This window comes from Chelonoidis abingdonii, chromosome 9, assembly GCF_003597395.2.
Source record: "Chelonoidis abingdonii isolate Lonesome George chromosome 9, CheloAbing_2.0, whole genome shotgun sequence".
Taxonomy (NCBI): domain Eukaryota; kingdom Metazoa; phylum Chordata; order Testudines; family Testudinidae; genus Chelonoidis; species Chelonoidis abingdonii.
Genome location: NC_133777.1, coordinates 86,183,556 through 86,207,188, shown reverse-complemented (window position 1 = coordinate 86,207,188; position 23,633 = coordinate 86,183,556). Strand labels below are relative to the sequence as shown.

Sequence of the window (23,633 nt, the reverse complement as noted above, 5' to 3'; positions counted from 1 at the left end):
GGGCTAGGTTGGGCTGGTCACACTCCTTCCCCACACAGGGACTCCAGCACCCAGCAGTGTGTCCCAGATGTGACTGCCTCACCACGTCCCTGCCGCATGGTGTGGCCTGGTGCCCAGATGCGGCTCCAGGTATAAGAGACCACAGGGGTGCTGGGGCTCAGGGAGGGCGAGCAGGCTGGGTACTCACCTGGGCAGGTGTCAGGTGTGCAGCCTGCAGCTCTGGAAGGAGAGCCCTGACCTGCGTGGCTGACAGGCGCTGCAGGAACCTCACCCCTAGCTCCGGAAAGATGCCTCGCCAGGCATGCAGCTCCTGCGGCCCGACAGCAGCCAGGTTGGCAGAACGCAACAAATCCGCCAGCGCGTAGGCAACCTGCAAGCAGGAGGGGAGAGCAGGGCCAGGCTGGGCTTTCCCAGGTTCCTGCTGGGCAGGGGCTGGAGCCATGGGATCAGCTGGAGGAAGGGGGGGGGGGAATATTCTCAGACAGCCTTGGCCCTGCATTCTCACAGGCTGCGTCTGCCCAGGAGCTACTGCACCCACTCCCACACAGCTGCACCTGGCACCCAGCACTGTGATGAGGCAGACGCCCCCTGCAAGCGGAGCCAGCTCAGCCAGCGGTTTGCCCGTTAGCCACGTTCCCCCACAGCTTGGAGCAAGAGCCAACCAATATGGGCCCTGGCCACTCTCCCATCACCCCAGCAGCCCCTCTGAGCCAAGCCCTGCACTTTATGGCCCCCGACCTCCGGGCAGGATGGGATGCAGAGCCCGGCCCTGGCCCTAAGGACTTCTCTGCCTCACCACTGGTTCTGCCCTGAGGCTGGCTTCCAGGGGGCTTCCGTTCCCTCCTAGAGGGAGGCCAGGCCCAGGTTTATGGCCCAGTGGCCCCCCGGCTCGGGGCAGGACAGCTGTGTTTGCTGGCACGCACAGAGGAGCCCCCGCAGAGGCTCGGCTCACCCGCCCGTGCTGGCTCAGCACTCCATTGGCAGCGCATGCCAGCAAGCTCTGCTCCACCGGCCCCCAGGGGTCACGCAGCGGGGCCAGGACCTGCAGCTCTTCCAGGCTCAGATAGCAAGCAAGGATCCCCAGCCTGGAGAGAGAAGAGAAGTCCTTTGGGGGGAGGAGTGGGCCCCGGTGAGCTGCCCAAAGGATGGCACCATGTGGCCCCCCCCCGGGCTGCAGCCACGACATGAAACACACCCACAGCCTGCCCCAGCACCACAACACCTTCCCAACGCCTCTGCAGTCACACACGACGCACCCATCCACGGGCCTTGCGTCCACACAACACCCCCCACCGGCTCTAGGAACCACGCACAACACACCCGCGATGGGCCACTGCAGCCACGACACGACACCTCCCCCGCAGGCTCTGCATGCCACGCACAACACATCCCCCACGGCCCTGCAGCCCATGACACCTCCCTCACCCACGGGCCCTGCAGCCACACACACCCATTCCCCCGCACACAGGCTTGCGTGCACGATGACAACCCCACAAGCCCCCGCAGCAGTTGCACCTCTACCTGTGCACCTGCTCCTCACCACCCCACGGCTCACGTTTTCAAGCTTTGTGCCACTATGGCGCCCCTGGGCAGCCCCGCCGGCACCTGCAACCGTCGCACAGCCTGGATCTGTGCAGCACGGACCTGCTACGTGCACTCGAGAGGCCACCCACCAATACTCCGCAACACTCGCTCCCAGGACGTGGCGGTGTCAGCCATGGGGGCAGGTGCCTGGCAGGGAGGCTCCTGGAACGGGTGTCGCCCCATGGGGCGCAGGGCTGGAGGGAGGGCTCCTGGGAGTGGGGGTCCAGCCCATGGGGCGAGGGCCTGGAGGGAGGGCTCCTGGGAAGTGAGGGGTCCGCCCATGGGGCGCAGGCCTTAGAGGGGCGCTTCCCTGGAATGAGTGCGGGGTCCCAGCCCCATGGGGGCGCAGGGCCTGGAGGGAGGCTCCTGGGAAGTGGGTCCCGCCCATGGCGGCGCAGGCTGGAGGGACATCCTGGAAGTGGGGGTCCCAGCCCATGGGCGCAGGGCCTGGGAGGGAAGCTTCCTAGGAAATGCGGGTTTTCCAAGCCATGGGGCGCAGGGCCTGGAGGGGAGTCCTGGGAAGTGCGGGGTCCCAGTCCATGTGCGCGCAGGGGCCTGGAGGGAGGCTCCTGGGAGTGGGGCGTCTGCCCATGTGCGCAGCCCTGAAGGGGAGGCCTCCTGGAAGTGGGGTCCAGCCCATGGGGGGCGCCAGGGCCTGTAGGGGAGGCGTCCGAGGCCTGGGATGACGGGAACACCGGGACTGAGCCTGGGAGTACGGAATGACGCAGAGACGTCCCATATGACAAGCCGCCGGCCCCAGGACAGACGTGCCTTTATGAAAGGAGACTCAAAGGCTTTGGCTTGTTTAGCCTGGCAAAAGAAGGCTCCGGGGATATGCTTGCTCTATATTCAATATTCGGGGATTAACGTAGGGAGGGCAGGAGGAATTATTTAAGTTTAGACTAATGTAGGCACCGAGACAAATGTTTCGCGTTACAAACTGGATTATTAGGAAGTTTTAGACTTGAAACTTAGATGAAGGTTCTAACCATCTAGGGGAGTGAAGTTCTGGAACAGCTTCCAAGGGAAGTAGTGCAGCAAAAACTTATCTGGGCTTTAAGATTAAAGCTTTGATAAGTATATGGAGGGGATGATATGATGGATAGTTTATTTTGGGCAATTGATTTTGGATTTTCGGCAGATTAAGTCTGCAGATGGTCTGTGAGGGGGATAGTGGCTTGGATGGGATGGGAACCTGAGTTACTGCAGAGGAATTCTTTCCTGGGTTGCTGGCTGGTGAGTCTTGTCCACTGCTCAGGTTTAGCTTATCGCCATATTTGGGTCGCGGAGGAGTTTTCCTCCAGGGCGGATTGGGCAGGGCCCTGGAGGTTTTTCGCCCTTTGCCTCTGCAGTATCGTGGGGGGCATGGTCGCTTGCTGGTGGATTCCCTGCAGTTTGGAGGTCTTCAAATCTCAATTTTGATGATTTCAATAACTCAGTCATGGGTTCGGGGTGTTATAATGTTATGGGTTAGGGTTTGTGCTGCCTTGTGCAGGAGGTCACGATTAGATGATTCATATTGGTCCTTTCTGACCTGAGTCTATGCAGTGGACATGGCGTTCCAGCCCCCCTCCAGCTGGGGCCAGCGGTGGACTGTCATGGGGCCGTAGCCCTGACAGCGCTGAGCCCATGGGCCCCTGCTTGGACGGCGCTGCTATCCCCACTGCTGAGGCGTGAGCTGCACAAAGCAGCGAAGCGGCCAGGTGAGGCAGCAGCAGCTGGATGGTGCGTAGGAAAGCCCGGGCGCCACGTCGGCACGTCCCCGAGGAGCTGAGCCTGCAGCAGCAGCTGGGCAAAGGCGCTTTTCTGCAACCAGCTTCATGTGGGGGCTGTGAGTTCCCGAGACGCAGCCTAAGCGGAGGGGGCGGCACACTAAAGCTGGCGTGGCCTGGAACCCCACTGACTCAGCCCACCCGGCACCAAGCTTGCCTCGGCTCCCCTCCCCAGCACGCCCACAGGAGGTACCCAGTACTCGCTCCTCAGCCCTGGGGCACTCCCCGCTGGACTTGGCGAATGGCCTCTGCAGGCAGGCCGTAGAGAGAAGGGGATGAGAGCAGGGCTGCTGTGACCAGGTGCAGGGGGGTCAAGCTAGGGATCAGAGCAGGGGCTGTGTAACAGAGAGAGACAGAGAGATACAGAGACATAGAGAGGTCAGAGCCTGGGCGTCAGAGCGGGGCTGTGGACCAGGTGCAGGGGTCAGACTGGTTTCAGAAGCAGGGGCTGTGTGACCAGGTGCAGGGGGCTAAGAAAGCATGGGGTAGAGCATGGAGAAATGTGTCAACAGGGGCAGAGCTAAGGGCTCAGAGACTGGGGAGTGTACAGAGCTAGGGGTGCTCACCAGGTGGCATGTGTCAGGATGCAGGGGTCAGAGCAGGGGGTCAGACTCGGCTGGGTAGTTGTGCCAAGTCACGGGCTCAGAGCTGGGTCGAGAGCAGGGGCGTGTCGACCAGGTGCAAGAGGGAGCCCTGGGATTTCAGAGCAGGGCTGTGTGACTCAGGTGCAGAGGGCTCAGAGCTAGGGGTCAGACTGGGAGTGTGACCAGTGCAAGGGGATCAGAGCCTGCGGGCTGATGTGACCAGGTGCAGGCGGTCAGAGCTGTCAAGCTGGGGCTGTGTGACCAGGTGCAGAGGCGGTCGAGCTGGGGTCAAACAGCTGGGGCTGTGTGACCAGGTTGCATGGGGGCTCAGAGACATGGGGTAGAGCTGGCTGATGACCAGTGCAGGGGGGCTGCGGGTCAAAGCTGGGATGTGACCAGGTGCGGGGGTCGAGCTGGGAGGTGTGTGACCAGGTGCAGGGGGCTCAGAGCTGGGTCAGCTGGGGCTGTGTGCCAGAGTGACAGGGAAGGCTCAGAGATGGGGGTCAGAGCTAGGGGCTGTGTGATCCAGGTGCAGGGGAGACAGGTCAGAGCTTGGGGCAGTGTGACTAGTGCAGGGGGCTCAGAGCTTGAATGGGTCAGAGCTGGGGGCTCTGTGACCAAAGTAGGGGTCAGGCGGGCTAGCAGGAGGGCTGGTAAATGAGTGGGTCCGGGTCAATTGGGTTGAGATCCGGTGCAGGCCTAGCTGTGACTACAGGTGGCAGGGGGAGGGGGCTCAAGCTAGCCGGGCTGTGAGCGGTAAGGGCTAAGGGGTGTGACAGGTGCAGGGGGTCAAGCTGGCTAGAGAGCAGGGCCAGGCAGGCCCTGTGTGACCAAGGTGCATGGGGGCTCAGAGCTTGGTGCGTGGAGCTGTAGACAGGTGAGGGGCTCAAGCTGGGTGACCAGGTGCAGGGGTCAGAGCTGGGGCTTCAGAGCAGGCGGGGCTGTGTGACCAGGTGCAGGGGCTTCAGAGCCTTGAGGGTCAGAGCTGGCGAGTGTGTGACGCGGAGCTCAGACTCGGGGCAGTGCGCAGGTCAAGGGAGCGGGGGTTCAGAGAAAGCAGGGGCTTTGTGACCAGGTGCAGGGAGGCATCGAGCTAGGTCAGAGCTGGGGGAAGTGGTGTGACCAGGTGCAGGGCGCTCAGAGTCTGGGGAGGCTGGCTTGTGACCAGATGCAGGGGCAGAGCTAGGGTAGGCTGGGCTGTGACCAAGGGACAGGGGTCAGAGCTGGGGGCCAAGAGCGGCAGGCTGTGTGACCAGGTGCAGGGGGCTCAAGGCATGAGGCCAGATGGGTGTCTGACAGGTTGCAGGGGGGCTCAGAGCTGGGCAGTATCAGGCTGGGGCTGTGTGACCAGAATGCAGGGGCTCAGAGCTTGGGGCTATGACCAGGCGTGTGCAGGATGAGAGGGCGTCGATGGCAGGCAGGGGCTTGTGTGACAGGTGACCAGGGGCTCAGATGCTGGGAAGCTGTGTGGGTGTGCGGAACAGGTGCAGGCTGGCGGTCAGAGCTGGGGCTGCGTAGGACCAGGGCAGGTGCCAGGTGGGCGTCAGAAGCTGCGGCTGGGGCTGTGTGACCAGGTGCAGGGGGTCAGAGCTGGGGCTCAGATCAGGCCTGGGGCTGTGTGACCAGGTGCAGGGCGTCAGAGCTAGGGATCAGAGCAGGGGCCGTGTGACCAGGTGCAGAGGGTCAGACCTTGGTTTCAGAGCAGGGGCTGTGTGACCAGGTGCAGGGGGCTCAGAGCCTGGGGTCAGAGCTGGGAGTGTGTGACCAGGTGCAGGGGGCTCAGAGCTGGGGCTGTGTGACCAGGTGCAGGGGGGCTCAGCTGGGGCTGTGTGACCAGGTGCAGGGGGTCAGAGCTGGGGCTCAGATCAGGCCTGGGGCTGTGTGACCAGGTGCAGGGGGCTCAGAGCTAGGGGTCAGAGCTGGGGCTGTGACCAGGTGCAGGGGGCTCAGAGCTGGGGCTGTGTGACCAGGTGCCGGGGGGCTCAGCTGGGGCTGTGTGACCAGGTGCAGGGGGGCTCAGCTGGGGCTGTGTGACCAGGTGCAGGGGGGCTCAGAGCTGGGGCTCAGAGCAGGGGCTGTGTTTCCAGGTGCAGGGGGTCAGAGCTAGGGGTCAGAGCTGGGGCTGTGTGACCAGGTGCAGGGGGCTCAGAGCTGGGGGTCAGAGCAGGGGGTCAGAGCTGGGGCTCTGTGACCAGGTGCAGGGGGTCAGAGCTGGGGCTCAGAGCAGGCCAGGGGCTGTGTGACCAGGTGCAGGGGGCTCAGAGCTGGAGGGTCAGAGCTGGGGCTGTGAGACCAGGTGCAGGGCGCTCAGAGCTGGGGCTGTGACCAGGTGCAGGGGGTCAGAGCTGGGGCTCAGAGCAGGCCAGGGGCTGTGTGACCAGGTGCAGGGGGCTCAGAGCTGGGAGTGTGTGACCAGGTGCAGGGGGCTCAGAGCTGGGGGGTCAGAGCTGGGGCTCAGAGCAGGCCAGGGGCTGTGTGACCAGGTGCAGGGGGTCAGAGCTGGGGGCTGATCTGGTGTGTGTGTGAGGGGACTGGGGCACACTACAGGGCCTGCAGGGCACTGGGGAGCCAGTTATGGGGCATCCAGGGCACTGGGGCTCAGCATGGGAGTGTAAGGGGCTCCAAGTGGGGAGCAGTTTGGGGTGAGGTGGGGCTAGGACTGAGGCAGAGGGTGTTACAGGGGCACGTTCCTGGGGCCTCACTCACACGGTCTCATTGGCCAGCAGGGCAGGCGGGACTCTCATGATGTCGGACACGGCCATGAACGGCATGAACTGTGACAGGTCAACAAAGAGCTGCGGAGTGAGCTGGGGGAACCGGCCCATCAGCCGCGAGGCGAGAGACTGCAGCGCCTGCTCATCCGACATGGGAACCTGCCGGAGCAGCATATTAAGGCTCCCCGCGGTGGCAGGACCCCAGCCATTGGGGGACAGCTGCCCCCATGCCCACGCGAGGAGACTCCCTAACATGGGCCACTGGCCACAATGCATCCTTATCCCTAAGGCACCAGTGACCCCCCTCCCCAGCGACCTACTCCCCTCCCGCTGGCGCATGCTGCCCACCTGCAGCCGGGGCCAGGAGCGGTGCAGCAGGGACAGGAAACGCTGCACTGCCTCGCTCTCCGCTGACAGCAGCAGCTGCTGGAAATTTTCCTGTGGCATCTGCAGGTATTCCTGTGAGGAAGGACAGCGCGTCACGGCAGGGCCCACGGAGCTGTGTGGCCAGGGCAGGGCCCAGCAAGCCGAGCTAGGCTGGGCTCCCCATCAAACACAAGAGGGGAGCCCAGGGCAAGGTGCATGGGCTTTGGGAAGGTGGAAGCATCTTACTGGAGTACGGGGCACCCGCCCCATGCCAGGGCACCCATGGAATCTGGGGCCGCAGGGAGGGGCTCTTGCCAGGGAGGGGGGTGGAACAGCCCCCAGGCCCTGCTGAGCGGGGTCGGTACCTGCACAAGGACTTCCAGCGCCGGGGCACCCTCTTCTCTTTGGATCAGATCCCAGAGCACAGGCTGCTGGAGAGAGCAGGAGAGGTCTCAGCAAGGGACTCTCCGCTGGCCCATCCCCCAGGCACCCCTCGATCCCCAGCATGCCTGCGGCACCTCTCCGATCCCCGGGAAGGGGAATAAGCTGCATTTGCCACTAGAGCACTGTTGCCAGGGCCAGAAGTGGGACTTCTCCAGAAGTTTGGGCTCTTTCCCTCTGTCACTCTCCTGGTCCCAGGACAGTCCTGAATTCCAGCAGACCAACAGGAGCTCTTAGTCCAGAGATGGGTCATCTGGAACCCTGGCTGTGCAGGGCCTGACCCTTCCCCACAGCACAGGAGCCACTGGGCTGCCTGATGCGAACAGGGCAGGGGCACGCCAGGGCAGCAGCTGGGACTGTGCTCCCTGCGGTGGGCCACTGTGAAACCAGCAAGAAACGGTGTTAACCAAAGGTCCCCGGGCCTGGTGCTGCCCAACGGTGCCCAGCCAGATGGGACCCAGAATCTCAGGGGGAGGTTTGTGGGGCCTATGCAATTGCTCAGCTAGCTGTTAAATTCTCCATTAGGCCCCCCACGGTTGCTGCTGGGGAGCATCACAAACAGGGCAGCTCGCAGCCAGAGCTGAACGGGGGCTTGCTGACAGCCCTCGCCCCAGGGCATGACTAGGTCCTTGGCTCTCTGAGGGGGTCTGCTGGCAAGTGGCTCTAGGCAGAAGGGCCACTCCCTCCCCACCGGGCATGGAACCTAATCCACGGGTGTGAGGCAGTACGGAGCAGGGCGGGTTGACCTGGGAATGTCGTCTAGTTTTACTGCATGGGGGATGGGAGAGCAGGGGGTGACTTTAAGTGAGGGACAGGACCTGAGCTGTAACCTGAGCCAGGAAGGGGGGTGGCCCGGGAAACTGGACAAAGGGAGAGTGAGAGAAGGAGGGAGAGAGAGCCTATTGGAAGGGTTTTTGGTTTCAGTTTTGGGCTGGCTGGGAAGAGGCAGGGAACCCCAAGTCTGGGGTCTAAGTTCCTTCCCCAGAGGGACCTGGCTGAGGGGTCCTGGTTGTACCTACAAGCCCTGCTTGGGACTGTGTTCCTGCAGTCTAATGAGCCTTCTGTCTTACTGGCTGGCTGAGAGTCCCAGTGAATCGCAGGAAGTGGGGGGTGCAGGGCCCTGACTCCCCCATGCTCCGTGACAACAGGCTCCCCAGGAATGACCCCTATGAAGGAGCACTAGTCACTGCAGCATGCTGGCCCTGCAGAGGATGCAGCTGCTCACCCAGCGTTGCTGGCTCTGGTTCTGGAGAGATGTGTTGTGCTAGCTGGGTGGCCAGCAGTTCTCCTGGGGCTTCAAGGGGGTTCTGGACTCAGCAGCAATTCACAGAGACCTTGGTTTGCAGTTGCTCAAAGCGCCTGGTCTCCTGCTCCCTTGGCAGGTTTGCCTTCCATGCCAGACACCTCTGCCCTTGGCATGCCCGGCAGACACACACCAACCTGCTCTGCACATGGCATCTGCCACAACTCTGGTACTTTGGCAGGGGTTAGACGAGATGCGCTGCTGGTCCCTGAGGGTCTCTGATTTGTTTAGCCCACGCACACTGGAGGGGAGTATGGGCTAGGGAGGGGGCAGTGGGCTAGGACTCCGGAGACTGCAGGTCTCTTCCTGCCCCTGCTGGGCTGCAAGCCCTCGTGCACCTGGTGTCAGGCCCTGTGAGAAGCTCAGCTTTCATGGTGAACCAAGGACGTGGCTGCAGAGGGAGCCTTGAAAACAAGCCCCAGAACAGCCCTGAAAGCAGGTGGCCAAGCAGCAGACAAAATTCATTCTCTTGTCAAATCTCATGATGTTTAGGGCCTGACTCAGGGTTTCTGGCCTCCCAGGGCTGGTGACATGGTGTCCGTGCAGCATCCAGTGCTGGGGGCCTGCTCTCCGCTGGGGTTTTGTGGTCGTCAGACAGAGCTGATGACAAGAGCAGTTTGGGATCTGTCTGGCTGAGTGCTGGGCCCATGGCACATGCACAAACAGGTGCACCCAGGTGGCTGTGTCAGGGTTTGCAGCCATGAGTGATCCCACACCTCGGGGGTGCACAAAGGGTTGGAGCTTAGCCCCAGCATGGCTTGTGCAGAGAACCCAGGGGCAGAGGCGGGCTGGGAGCAGGAGCCTCCCATCAGCCTGCTCACTCGCTCAGAGGCAGGGAATGGCACCACTCACACTGAAGCAGCTCAGCAGCTCTTTCTTGAAGAAGGCGTCATGCTCCTGCCGGAGGTACTGGCCCACGGCCTGCAGGATGCTCAGGGAGGAGTTCACCTTTAGCAAGGCCCAGAAGGAGCCGTTGTCCAGGAGACTGGAGAGCAGGATGGCCTCACTCAGCTGGTCCCTCGCTGCCTGCCCCACCTCGTCCAGCTCGGAGGAGGGCAGGGTGAAGTCCAGCAGGTGCAGGAGATAGTTCATGCTGAGGATCCAGCGGGAAGTCTCCTCCTCGCAGTGCGTGAGCTGGGACACCAGCCCCAGCAGGTAGGACGCAGGGTCCCGGCAGAGCCAAGATGCGTCCACATGAGAGGAAATAGGCAGGATGTCCAGGAGGCGCTGCAGGAAGCACTGCTCATTCTGCAGGGAGTCCAGGCAGTGATCCATGAGCCAGTGGTGGGAAGACACCAAAGACTGGAGGAAGGAGGAATTCTCACACACCAGCTCCTGGAAGCGAGCAGGGTTCACCTCCCAGCACTGCTCCACCAGGCTAGCGTTCCTGAGCGCCTGGAGGCTCCAGGCATGGAAATTGCAGGGATCAGAGTTCCTGAGCAGCGAGGAGTTCAGTGTCTTTGTCTGGAGCTGGTGGCTGCGGCAGAGTCTGGAGATCCAGGTGCTGCTATTTGTGGGCACCGCCTGCAGGCTCTCATTGGTGCACAGCCACTGAGTCCAGAGAGTCCGGTTTTCCAGAAAGCAGCTCCAAAAATCCTCCTGGCTCCAGGGGGCCCCAGGCAGCCCGTCTAGACAGCTGTCACCTTTGGGGGGTGGGGAGAGGTTGGCACACAACTTTTCCATCAGAGGCTGGTTGGGACTGGGCAGCTGCAGCAGGGAGGCATTGCTGCAGACTGTGGTGTTGAACTGGCCAGGGAAGTACTCCCTGCATGTCCTCACCCACATGGAGTCCCCACTGGGGGAGGAGAAATACCAGGCGGAACTGGAGCATGCAGCCCCGAGGTCTGAAGGAGGCTGGCTGGAGCTGTCTGAGCCATTGAATAGGCTGCAGTAAAGATATACAGTGAAGTTGGAGATGCCAGGGAGGCTTGGGATAGTGTCATTGCAAGCAGACTCCAGAACCTCAGCTGAGGGCCAGGATGCACCCCAGGTGCCTCCAGATGCCCTCTTTGTGACTTGGGGGGGCTTGCGGGCAGGCTGCATGCAGCTCAGGATTGGTGGAGGAGATAGAAAGGTCCTAGACTTGAACCCCAGGGTCCGGGCGTTCCAGCTGATGTTATGCCTGATGCCCCTGTTAGCAGCAGATAGAGGAGCTGGTCACACACCTCACTGAGCCTCCCTCACCCTCTCCCTGGAGCCCATCTGCATGGTCTGGGGAAATCCCACATGCTCGCCCTTGCCCCAAACCCTCTGGCCTTGCAATCCACACTCCACAGGGACACGCTCTGCCATCTCAGTCCTCCCACCACATCCCCCACACTTGGGCCCTGCCTCACTGCATACCCCTCAGCCACCCCCTAGCCACGCATCTCCTTGCCCACGGCATAAACTGCCCCCACCCCCAGTGGGTGGTACTCCTCCTCTGTGCAGCACTCAGCATTTGCCTGGGACCCGGGCCCCTCTCACACCAAGTCCCACAACTTCCCTGCCTGACCCCAGTCCCCCCAGGTCAGGAGAGCCCTCGCCCCTCCCAGGCAACGCAGCCTGTCCCAACACAAGGCCATGGGGGGTGTCAGCACCTGCGGGGCAACCAGCTCCATACACAGCCTGATTGTTAGGGGGTGTCACAGCCACGGCTGCCATGTGCCCTGCGATATCCCAGCCCCTCAACTAGCACAGCTCCCTCTTGCCTTTGCAGCCCCCGGCCACGGGGAAGGAAAGGGATGTCTCTTTCTGTCCTCCCCCCAGGAGGCCAGGGACACGGGCACAGAGCTCATGGGCCCAAGATGGACCCAGCAGCTAGCACTCCCCTGCCCCAGCCCAGCCAGGCCCCACTCCGAGAGCTCCTCCAGCAACTCTCCCCAGGCAGACGAGCAGTTGGCTCTGGAGCTAGGCCAGGGCCAGAGGAAGGTTATGGCCAAGGCTTCTTTGCTGAAATCCCAGGAGCCCCTGAGCCCAGGCCTAGGGTGACCCTGCGTGGAGCCTGGCATGAGCAGGGGCTTTCCATCTAGGAGTGCTGGCAGCCCATGGCTCTGACTGCTGGCCACGCGCCGGCCCACGCCCATGACTCACCACAGCAGAAGCTGCTGCAGGGTCCCTGAAAAAGGAGAAGGGAAGGAATGAGTGAGTGTCTGGAGCCAGACTGTGGAGCCCGTGCCTGGCGGGCCTGGGGCCTCAGTGCCCCACGAGTCCTGGGAAGGAACAACTCACCTACAGAGCACTTCCCCTCTCGATCCGACTGAGGGACGCCGAGGGCCACCGAGATCTTGTCCACCAGCAAACCCGTCACACGCGAGACCTTCCTCCTGAAGCTGGGGTAGAGTGATCGGCCCATCCTCCGCAGGAAGTGCTGCTTGGCCTCCTCCAGGGCCCCCCAGAGGGTATCTGCAGAGCCCCCCTCAGAGTCCAGCCCTGGCTGCTTGGTCCGGGAGAGCTGCAGGAGGCTGCTGGCATTGGGGTTCAGCTCTTGGATGGCCCCGGACACCACGCGGAAGGGTTTAAAGCGTTCAGAAGCCAGGACGGGGCCTGCAGGCTGAAGACGGACCCTTGGCTTCCAGCTAGTGCCTTCAAAGAGCTTCAGCAGTTGTGACACCCAGTCTGTGCTGGAGCTGCAGTTCCTACGGCCTGTCAGGATGCAATCAGTGCCCTGCAAGCCAGGGCTGCCCTGGCCCAGCACCCCAGTGAGCAGCGCCTGGGCCAGAGCCTCCCCCAGGCTGCTAAGCCGCGCCCTGTTCTGCTGCAGGAAGAGGAGCAGGGTCTGGTCTCTGCTGAAGAGACTCAGCAGGCTGTGGATGAGGCTCAAGAGCATGTCCCAGTCATGGCTGCCCCTCAGTGAGATCAGGACATCCCTCAGCTGCAGAGCGGGGTTCGGGGAGGGCTGAGATAGGAGGTGCTGCAGCAGGCTCCCCCAGGGCATGGCCCCCAGTTCCTCCAGCTCCTGCTTCTCGAGGTGCGTGGAGATGTTGTACAGAAAGCCAGAAATCTGGCTCCTGCTGCCGTGGCTCTGCCACAGGGCCCGGAGGGGGGAACTCCTGAACGTAGGCAGGATCCCCAGGGACTCCAGCTCCACCAGCACGCTCCTCACCAGAGACTTCACGTCCTCCTGCCACCTCAGGCCTGCTGGAAAGCTGGACAGGACTGAGCCACCAGACCGCTGCCCGCCCTCCAGCATCAGGAAGGAGATGAGGTCTAGAACCAGGACCCTGTGCCCTTCCGGGGCTACTCCTGCAGGGGAAGCCAAGCCGGCTGAAAGGGCATGGAGCAGGGCCTCCGACTAAGAACAAGGGTCACCCCCATACCAGTCAAGGACCCCATCTCCCTGCCCAGTGACTGTGAGGCCACATCACCCTGCAGCTGGTGAACAAGCAGCAATTCCCAGCCAATCAGGTACAGCACATTAGCCCCCATAGCTGCCTACCCGCAAACTTGGCTCAGGCTCCCCTGCCCGGCCACCTGGGAGCACGCTGGGGCAGGGCCGGTGTCTCTCAGCTCTCTACCAAGCGCATGGTGCCCTTCAGGGCTCCATAAGGCAGGACCTCCCCCAGCAACTGGCTGAGTGAGGGGCACTCCCCAGCGTGTGTGGGGTCGGGACTTGGCACTCATCCAGCTCTACCAATGGGCGACACCTGTCTCACGCCTTCCCCAGATCTCCGAGAGGCGCTAAGCATCTGCAGTTCCCTGTGCCCCAGCTCTGTTCCTCTCCAGGAATCACTGGGCCCACCTGTGCATGGGGCCTGCTGCTGTGACAGTGCCTGGGCTCTCCGCACCCCCCTTTGCACGTTCACATTCCTGTCCCAGCCCTATGGCGCTACAAATTGGTCACTGCTGTAGCCAGGCACACGCCACTCCCCAGAGAGCTGCCCATGGCGTTACTACCCACCCTCTGGTGTTGCTTGTGCATTACCAACAAGTGGCGAGTGTATATCTGATCCAAGGAAATACCTTTTCATGCCACACCATTCATCTGTGGGACTCACTGCCACAGGATATCACTGATTGGCCCGGGCAAGTGACATCTTCCTGTTATCAGGGGCTATCCTGCTAGGAGACACTAGGGGATGTCTGCCTGGAAAAGACAGACTTATGCTACCTCTGCTGGAGCTAACATGCTAAAAATAGCAGTGCGGCCATTGGGGAATAGGGGGGCTCCAGCTAGCCACCCGAGCTTGGCCCAAGGGGGCTGGGAGGGCTTTGACTTGGAACTGTCCTGGGGCAGGGTTTCCAGCACTTGGCCCCAGTCAGGGACGGGATGTGAGGCTAGTGGGGCCCTGCACAACAGCAGCCTGGCTTTCTGCGCCATGCTGTCCCCTGGTTCCCCTGTGAAGCTGAGACACTGCCTCTCAGGAATGTACCCCAGGAAGAGACGCTTTACATGCCAATGCCCCCCATCCCCTGTACCCACACTCACCCGCTTGGGGCAGAGGTTGCAGCAGCAGCAGCCAGAAGCACCAGGGGGACAAAGCCATTTCTCTGTGTTCTTATGCAGGGCAGGAGCCCCCAGAAGCCAGAGGCTGGGGAAGCTGGTGGTCACAGGGGTGTTCAGCTGGACTGGGGAGCAGGGAGCTTGCTGCCAGGGAACAGGATCTGTACAATGACACCAGACGCTGTTAGCAGGGCTGGCAGGCGAATCCCAGCTCACCTGATCTCTTTCCGCAGGCTGAGCATTACTTACACCCAGGAAAGACGAGTCCAGCTCAGTGCTCACCTTACACTTTCCACTCAAAGGAAGGGGAGTGGAGGGGAGGAATGCCAGAGACTGCCAGGGCACGAGGGCCAAGGGGCAGGCGCCAGAGGCTGTGCTGGAACTCAGGACAGCTGTGTTTGTTTCCTGGCTTTGCCACAGACTCCCCTTGTAGCTTTTGGAAAGTCACTTGGGCTCAGATCTATTGAAATCAATGGACGTGAAGAACCACAATTTGGTCAGGGTCTGTGCAGCCCCTAGCACCCAGGGGCCCCCATCTCGGTTGGAGTCCGTGCAGCCCATGGCACCAGGGAGCCCCCATCTCAGTTGGGGTCTGTGCTGCCCACGGCACCAGAGGGCCCCCATCTCAGTTGGGGTCCATGCAGCCCCCAGCACCCAGGGGCCCCTATCTCAGTTGGGGTCTGTGAAGCCCATGACACCAGGGGGACCCCATCTTGGTTGGGGTCCGTGCAGCCCCCAGCACTCAGGGGGCCCCCATCTCGGTTGGGGTCTGTGCAGCCTGCAGCACCAGGGGGCCCCCATCTCATAAGAACAGCCAGACTGGGTCAGACCAAAGGTTCATCCAGCCCAGTATCCTGTCCGCCAACAGTGGCCAATGCCAGGTGCCCCGAAGGCGTGAACCTAACAGGTAATAATTAAGTGATCTCTCTCCTGCCATCCATCTCCACCCTCTGACAAACAGAGGCTAGGGACACCATTAATACCCACCCTAGCTAACAGCCATTAATGGACTTAATCCCCCGCCCCGGTGTCACGGAGTCCCCGGGCGATGCTCTGGAACTGCTCCCCACTAAGCCAGGCAGGACTTTGGGGAGCCTCCTCTCCCTTGGAGCAGACTTGTTCAGGACAAGAAGCTCACAGTCTTACTCCTGTGGTCTCTCCTGCGGAGCATTCAGATCCTGCCCTCGTGTGCTCAAGAGAGGCCACCAGGCGGGTCCTGGGGAAGCCACGGGTTCTGCACCCCCACTTTGCGTCAGACCGGACTCTCAGCGAAAACAGAGGTTTATGTCGTAGACAGGAACAGGGTCTAAAACCAGAGCTTGTGATACAGCGAACCAGCCTCGCTGGGTCTCTGGCGGGGACGTGAGCAGACCCCTAGGTCTGCCGTCACTCTCGTCCCAGCAAGCTCAATCACCACCCCTCTCAGCCCTCTCTCTGTCAGCTCCTTTCCCGGCCAGGTAGGTCACTGACTCTTTTGTCTCCAACACCTTCAGTTGCACTTTCGCAGAGAGGGGCCAGGCCATCAGTTGCCAGGAGACAGAGTGCAGGCTTTTAGGTGCACTGGCCCTTTGCTCTGCAGCAATCACACACCCTTATCCCACCACCTAGATACTTAAGAACTGCCTAGGGGACACTGAGGCACCAACACAGTATTCAGAGCAAACATTAAGAACAGTCCCAGTTCGTCACCCTGGCACCAGGGGTCCCCCATCTCGGTAGGGGTCTGTGCAGCCGCTGGAAGTATGGGTCCAATCTTGGCTGCTGGGTCTCGGTGCTCCAGGCAATGCTGAAGGGCCAACGTGCACCAGGAGGAAGATGCATTGTAAGAGGCAGATGCACCTTACCTGGTGATGGGGGAGGGGAGAGCAAGGTGCATCTGCCTCCTGGCATGTCTTCTCTGTCTATCCCAGTGCCATTCCAGCTCTGTGCCCAGACTGGGATCTGACAGCCCAGCACGGAGCCCGAAGCTGCAGGGCTAAGGCAGAGACATGCAAGTGCCCCTTCAGCTCAGCAGCAGGGGGAAGGGTGAGCACGCACTAACCCCTGCCACCTGGGGTCAGCCACAGGACAGCAGCAGGTGCTAACTTGGCCCCCAGCCAGGGTAGCAGCACAGGCCCAGGGATAAGGGCTAGGACCCCCATTAGCCAATTCCTGACCCCTGGAGGAAGAAGATCCTGCAGGATCCGTGCCCCACTGACATTTCTCTGCCATTACTGAGAGGGACCATGTCCCACCCTCCCTACGGACTGCTCCCCTCCCCCCACTGATAAAGCCCAACCCCCCACCCTCCCATACAGACTGCTCCCCTCCCCCCATTGATAGAGCCCAACCCCCCACCCTCCCATACGGACTGCTCCCCTCCCCCACACTGATAGAGACCGAGACTTTTCCCCACCTCTGTACCAATAGCCCATCTCCCAGGCCTTCCTGTGCCCGTAGCCCAGCCCCCCAGCCCTGGTACCACCAGCCAGCCCCCTCACAGGGCTCAGCACTCGGAGAAGCTGTGCACAATCGATGTATTTGTCCTGCCACACCTGACAGTGCTGATCTCTGCTCCGACAGCCCCTGGCGCCAGCCTGTAACCTGAGGCCTGTCCCTGCACAGCCCGGCTGATCTCCGCCAGCCCGGACGCCTCTGCCCGTGAACAATGGCCTGCCTGCTCCATTATTGATGTCTTGGGCCATGGCCTACTCGGCTCCCTTTACCAGCAGAATAATTGAGGAGACGGGGAAATGTCCTGGGCTGGGGGCAGCTGCCTGCCTTCTCCCAGCAGCCCAGGCCCAGTCACCCTGACAACTGGGCTTCTGCGGGACAAAGAGACCCTCCACCTCCAGGCCCAGAGGACAGCTGTGCTGCATTCCAGCTGGTCTTCACCTGCCCACTGCCGGGCGCTGTGCGTCCTACATGGCAGATTAGAGCCCACGCTGGGGCACCCCCGCCCAGATGCTTCTCCCTGGTGAGTGTTTGCATCTCAGCTCAGTTCCGCATGCTGGAAAGGCCGCGGGGCGGGAGCTGCTGGGGGATGGCACGTTCAAACAGCGGGACGAGCTGGAGAGGCCGCCAGGCCCCAGAGAGCAGACGTTCTGGACCACTTGGCCATGAGACCCTGCCTTCATCTGCAGAATACAGCCAGGAATCTGACATACTGACCCCCACTGGTGGCCTGAACTGGTCATGGAGCAATACCTGTGTGACGATGCGGTTCTGGCGGGACCCAACTCAGAGTGCCAGTTCAGGACCAATTGCTCAAACAGGGCAGTCACAGCCCAAGGCTGGGGTTTTTCCACCTCTAAGGCAAACCAAACCAGCCAGACAAAAATGACTTCAGTTTCACCCCACTGGCCAACCACAAGTCACACAAGCAATTTCCTTAGACACTCCAGTCTCCCAGTATCACCACCAGTTCCCACCCATCCTGGGGATGAAAATGGTTATTAGTCCCACCCATCCTGCATTGAACGAGTTATGTGAAACCAACACTCTCCATTAAAAGAAAAAGGTTTTTCTCTCATTCCCAAAGGGGGACCACCAAAGGCCCAAACCCAGGATCGTTTTAAATATGACAGCATCAGCATCTTACGCCCCGACAATCATTTCTCAGTGTCGTGGCTGCCAGATCCTTAGAATCTAAAATCTAAGGTTTATTGCATAAAGAGAAAAATAGAGACATGGAGAGCTAGAATGGTTAAATGGAATCAAATTACGATACATAATGGCAACGTTTCTTAGTTCAGGTTTGTAAACAGTGATGGAGTAAAACTGCAGGTTTAAACAATCTCTGGAACATCCCCACTTGTCGAGTGCGGTCATCCAGTTCCTTTGTGCAGAGCTTCAGTTTGTAGCAAAGTCCTCCAGAGTAAGAAGGCAGGACTGAACACAAGAGTGGAGATGAGGCATCAGCCTTAATAGGCTTTTTCCAGGAGTAAGAACATGTCTTTGTTGCTTACTGTTGGGAAGTCTATGCAAATTGAGTCTGGCAGTCACATGGGCCAGTTTCTGCACACCCGTAGCCTGATTCCACAAGGCGTATCTGCCCTCCTTTCAATGGGTCAGTTGTGTAGCTAGATGTCCTTAATGGGCCATCAAGCAGGCCTAAAACAGAGCTAACACCCACTTGTCTGGGATCTTTCCAGATAACACAGGCACAAGTTGTTGAACTCATAGACAGACGCCTATACCGCCAATATTTCATAACTTCAACTACAAAATGACACATGCATTACAGACAGCCTAATTCATTAACCAGTAACCATAACCTGCGTCTTAGACCTTATATGACCCCCGTTTACTAAGAATTTTAAAAGATAGCCCAATTAAACCAGTCCAGCAAATCAACACCCATGTAAATACAAATCAAAGCACATCACAGCCGATTACTTTGTTTCCTTTGTACTCACACTTGATAGTAGCATATTTGAAAGAAGATGGAGTTAGGAGGAAAACTTGTTTACTCACAGCCAAGGAAAACAAAAAGACCCCGAGTTTCCAGTTCCCTCCGAGACTTTAAAAAAAATCCAGGTCTCTGATTGGTCCTCTGGTCAGGTGTTTGGTTCCCCCTTTGTTCACCCTTTACAGGTAAAAGAAAATTAAAACCCTTACCTATCTACTTATGACACAGCTGCATCCCCTTCTTTCCCCTCTAGCCCGGTGTTAGTGAGGGGAGCAGAGAGCAGGAGGGGAAGAGAGTGATCGGGGATGTGGCCTCAGGGAAGGGGCATGGCAGGGGCAGGGCAAGGGTGTTTGGGTTTGTGCAATTAGACAGTTGGCATAATTAGCTTGCTTGATTTCATGTTTGGGTTCATTTGACCATTTAGTTCCCTCTGCAATGGCAAATGGGCAAACATGTCAAGGGGCAGGAATTTCTTACCTTGACAGATATCCCAGGGAAGGGCTGGGCCCCATGGCTAGGGTTAGGGGGCTGGGAGCCAAAAGCTGCTCAGGGAAGATTCTTGTCTGTGGAGTCTGAAGGGTTAAGGCGAGTCACAGTCACTCCAAGGAAATGGACTTAGATCCCACATACTGGATTCTGAGCAGATGAGGCGGCTGGTTTTCCTTTAAGAGACTCAGCCCCTTGAGAGTCTCACTCAGGAGTCCAGGGCATGGCCCCCTCCAGAACTTGGGGGTTCTGGCTCCTTTGCCCTACTGGTCCTCTGCCAAGCAGCCCTCTAACGGGACTCCTCACTGCTCCCTCTCCAGCTCACAGGATGCAGTGGTTTTTCCTTTCAGCTCTGCATGTGACTCTCCAAAGCCTGAACCCTGCAGCAAAATGTTCCTTAACATGAAAATTGCTCACCATAACCTCAAAAATGTCACAGGCAGAGAGCCCTGGCAGTTTCTCCCTCACACTTTTCCAGGGATGCAGGAGGCAGGAATACCTCAGCTGCTCCCCACCCCCCAGGTAGATACACTGGTTCAGTTTCCCTGCTCCCTATAACTCTGTCCACACAGACAGCAGACACCCTTCCCCCATCCAACTCAAGGATATGGCATGAGATCACCTATTGTTCACAAAAAGACAGAGTAAAGGAAACTCCAGATAAGGGCAACATCAACATGGGTGATTAGAGGCCTGGAGGGCAGGGCTCAGAGTTGCAAATACAAGGTGAGACTAAGGCTTTGTCCACACACAATTTTTGCACCACTGATTTTAAAGTGGTGCAGACCCCGGGTATAAACAAGCCCTAAAGCTGCTTAGCTGGGAAGGCAGACTAAGACAGAACAGGCTACACCGGGGATGTAAAATGAGCCAGCTAGGCCCCTCTTTACTACTGTCCCAGGATCTGAGAACAAAAGAGCAGCGAGTGAAAGCCAAAAGCTACGGAGTCAAAGCTGACAGAAGGGAAACCCAGGTGCTTTGGCAGCATCAAGCTAGTCTGCAGACCTTGCTGCACCAGGGTATTACTGAGGCAGGCCAGCTACCACACAGCTGGGGCAGGATTACACAGCTGCTACCCCTCCTGCTTCTGGGGTCACCAGCTGGGGACCAGGAATGGCATCTCCCCGGAACAGGGCTCAGAACATCTCTGCAGCCCCCAATATTGGACAGTCTTTGGGAAATAACCGTGAGGCAGTGACGGGGGAGGGGGAGCCATGCTGTCATTGTCTTTGACGGGTGTGCTCCGCACACACCCTAGCTGCAAATCCTCTGTCTACACTGTGGCTGATAGAGGAGAGCCGGTGTCACAGGCAGATTGCAGCTAAGGGGTGAGACTTATTAACAGGCATTAAAACTTTTGCTGCTAGAGTCTCCCATCCCTCCTCTTTGCCAGATGGCCCAATAACTAACCCCACATGATTGCCCTTGGAGAGTAGTGAAAGGAAGCCATGAACAGGTTCTGAACCCGAGTCACCGTCCCAAGACCCATTATCCCTCACTCCCCCAGCTGCCAGGGGCACCTCCCTTCTGGTCTCCACTTCAGGGGGGCTGGCAGGGACAGAACAGGAACCGCTGCTGACCAGGAGCTGTGCAGCCCACCCCAGCCCTGGGGCAGACAGAGGTGGCCCTCTCCCAGGGAGGTGCTAGCTCCAGCCCCCCCAGGAGAACAGACAAGGAGGCACTTTCAGCTGCTCCTCCCTTCCTGCGCTGGAGGGAGCTGAGGTTGGAGCAGCCAGAGGAGAAGGGTCTCGGGCCTGCAAAGAAGTAGGGTAGGAGGGAGCCTGGACGGGATTGGACCTGACCGGAACCACTGCGGCCCCAGGCCCCACGCCCCATCCCCTCCGCTTGACACCGACAAACCAGCCCAGCCGCTACCACGTGTCTGGGGCGCGCCCATCTGTGCATAAGCCCCGCCTCTCATCGTGCAGAGTCCGCCCCGAACCGCCCCTTTCCGTGGCTTTGGCCAGTCCGCGTGCGGGGGTGGGAGTCCCGCGGGCGGGGCCTGTCCCGCGGAGAGCGGGTTTAAAACTCGCGCGGGCAGCCAGGGAGCCCCGAGGAGGCGTCATGCGGTCCCTACTGGTGGCTAAGCTGGGCTGCCTGTTCGGGCTGCTGCTCCTGCCGCTGCTCTGCGGGCTGCTCCCCGTGCGGCTGCGGGGCGCGGGTGGGTGCGGGCCGGGGTCTCCCGGGGGAGGGACGGGATCCTGCCCCCGCGGGCCGGGGTCTCCCAGCGGGAGGCTGCGATACTGACTGTTCCCTCTCCGGAGCAGGGACCTGCGGGCGGTGGCGCAGCTTCGTCGGCTGTGTGGCCGGAGGCATCTTCCTGGCCGCCTGCCTGCTGGACATCGTCCCTGACTCCCTGTCTGACATGCGGGAGGAGCTGCGGAGCCAGCGGATCACGGTAGGGCGCCCCCCCCCCCCATAGCGCTGGGATGGGCACAGGTCTGGGGGCCAGCTGGGCTGGCTGTTCCTTCCAGGTCCCTGCTGCAGCCCCCCCCTCCCCTCCCCCAGCTGGCCCTGGGGTCGTCTCCACCGAAGCAGGTCACTAGTGGTGGGTTGCTGCCCAGGGAGCTGCTCTGCTGGGTTGGGGGGCTGGACCCCTCTGCTTGGGCCAATGCTCTCTTTGCTTCCCCAGGTGGACTTTCCCTTTCCTGAATTCGTCCTGACTCTTGGCTTCCTGCTGGTTCTCATAATTGAGCACATGGTCCTGGACTGCAGTGAACGGCGGGCAGGGGAGGCCACACCCCTCCTCTCCTGTGGGGAGGCCACCCCTCAGCCAGCAGGCACTGGTGAGTGGGTGGTAGAGACAGGTGCGCCTCACTTGCCTGCAGACTTCCAGGCCCACTCGTCCTTCCGCTCCTTTGTCCTCTTCCTGTCTCTGTCGGTGCACTCGCTGTTTGAGGGCCTGGCTGTGGGGCTGCAGGACACAGAGTCCAAGGTGCTGCAGATCTGCATTGCCATCCTGGTGCACAAAAGCGTGATTGCTGTCAGCCTCTCCCTCCTGCTGCTCCAGAGCCAGGTCCCCACCCGCTGGTTTGTGGCTTTGATTGGCACCTTTGCCCTCATGTCTCCCCTGGGCATCGCAGTGGGGATTGTGATGATGCAGAACCCGGGCCCCAGCAGCACCATGGCCCAGTGCCTGCTGGAAGGGATCGCTGCAGGGACCTTCGTCTATATCACCTTCCTCGAGATCCTGCCTCACGAACTGAGCTCCCCGATGTGTCGCCTGCCCAAAGTGCTCTCCATGCTGCTGGGCTTCTCAGTCATGGCTGCCTTGCGCTTCCTGGGCTGATGCCATTGGCCCTGCTTGGGCAGCTGCTGGCTGCGCTCACGTGTACTGAGGCAGACATTGGCCTGGGAAACCGTCAGCTGCAGGTTCAGCCCCTGCTACCAGAGTGTCTCCTAGAGATGGATTGGGATGAGTTTTGGGGGTGGGTTCAGGGCAGCCTGGTTTTTGCTCTGGAGACACAGTAGGGCCTGAATTAATAGCCTAGCAGCATGCTGTTCATGAGCGTAATGCCTGCACTCAGGCCAGCAGGTGAGGTGAATGTGTAAATGCCTGATCACCATCACTCTCGTTGTGGTGAGGGGGTGTTCACAAAGCAGCCCCTCCATTTTATCCTTTTAAAGGTCTATCAAACTGATTTTACAAGTGGAAATTGTGTGGCATGTATTAAAAACTCTGCTGTGCCCAGGAAAGCCAGTTCCCTCTCCCCCCTGTGGGGGGAGGTCTGGGTTCTGGCAGGAGATGGGCTCCATAGGGTGTGCCTGTGGGGAGGGTGGGGGGCAGGTGATCTCCATTGCATGGAAAAAGCAGAGAGCTGATCCTGGGAGATGCCCTTGAGTGTGGTGGCTGGGCAGGGCCAGAGCCAGCCCTGAAACCACTGCCCCAGCCTGGAGCAGAGCAAAGGAATGCAGGGAGCAGGGGCCTGGCACTGAGGGAGGGCAGGACAATGCTCTGCACTGGCCCTGTGAGCAGCAGCCTGGGGCAGGGGAACAGCCCTGTCTCGTGCCAGGCTTGCTTGGTGCTGCAGTGACCTCTGCTGAGCAATGGAGAGTGAAGTCTCAGCTCCTTGCAGCGTTAGGAGGAGGCAGACTTGACTGTGGGCCTGAGTGGCAGGGGCTGCTCTTCAGGCCCAATGACTCAGCGCCAGAGGAGGAGATGCTGCCTCCAGGCAACCACTGGTGGCACTGGGCAGTACCCAGGGTCACAGCCTAGGTACCACAGGGAATGCAGTGCACAGGGTGTTTGCTGAGACAAGCCTGGTCTCTGGCTGAAGAATCAATCTGTGTGTTCCTGTGAGCTGGGCCTTATCCCTGGTCTGTAGATGGGGGAGACTTGCCTGTGCTATCGCAGCCTGTCCTGGAGGAACTGGGAACAGAGTCCCCCCACTTCCCAGACTAGCAGTGCTGACCTCTAGCACATGCCTCTTTAGTCCCCTGATGCTAGCAGACAGGGGAGGCACCAGTAATGGATGGCCCCAAAGGAACTGCTGCTGTGGGCAAGAGCAGATGGGAATCCTGTAAACTACATGGAGATGCTCAGCTCTATAAAGAACCAGCCGCTGCTATCC

The 23,633-nt window shown here is 60.2% G+C and overlaps 2 protein-coding genes across 2 annotated transcripts in view; one reads left to right on the top strand and one right to left on the bottom strand.

Moving 5' to 3' along the window:
• Positions 1 to 14,229, bottom strand: part of STRC (stereocilin) — a 34,219-nt gene extending 19,990 nt beyond the window's left edge. Inside the window, exons 1-9 of the mRNA XM_075069680.1 lie at positions 14,172 to 14,229; positions 11,975 to 12,988; positions 11,837 to 11,861; positions 9,617 to 10,895; positions 7,386 to 7,448; positions 7,003 to 7,113; positions 6,647 to 6,813; positions 953 to 1,085; positions 188 to 370 (exon numbers count right to left, since the gene is read on the bottom strand). Of these exons, the coding sequence (XP_074925781.1) occupies positions 188 to 370; positions 953 to 1,085; positions 6,647 to 6,813; positions 7,003 to 7,113; positions 7,386 to 7,448; positions 9,617 to 10,895; positions 11,837 to 11,861; positions 11,975 to 12,988; positions 14,172 to 14,229 (3,033 nt within the window). The remainder of the gene's footprint in view (positions 1 to 187; positions 371 to 952; positions 1,086 to 6,646; positions 6,814 to 7,002; positions 7,114 to 7,385; positions 7,449 to 9,616; positions 10,896 to 11,836; positions 11,862 to 11,974; positions 12,989 to 14,171) is intronic.
• Positions 14,230 to 21,098: 6,869 nt separating this feature from the next.
• LOC116833008 (zinc transporter ZIP1-like) lies at positions 21,099 to 22,822 on the top strand. Its single transcript, XM_032794175.2, has 3 exons — positions 21,099 to 21,223; positions 21,330 to 21,460; positions 21,695 to 22,822. The coding sequence occupies exons 1-3, from the start codon at positions 21,127 to 21,129 to the stop codon at positions 22,349 to 22,351; spliced, it is 885 nt and encodes a 294-aa protein (XP_032650066.1). The 5' UTR covers positions 21,099 to 21,126; the 3' UTR covers positions 22,352 to 22,822.
• Positions 22,823 to 23,633: the final 811 nt, after the last annotated feature.

Bases quoted from the DNA above. Each gene is read 5' to 3' on its own strand.
- LOC116833008 (XM_032794175.2), top strand. From the start codon at position 21,127: ATGCGGTCCCTACTGGTGGCTAAGCTGGGCTGCCTGTTCGGGCTGCTG. The intron at 21,224-21,329 runs GTGGGTGCGGGC...TCTCCGGAGCAG, and splicing joins CGTGCGGCTGCGGGGCGCGG to GGACCTGCGGGCGGTGGCGC. The intron at 21,461-21,694 runs GTAGGGCGCCCC...TTGCTTCCCCAG, and splicing joins TGCGGAGCCAGCGGATCACG to GTGGACTTTCCCTTTCCTGA.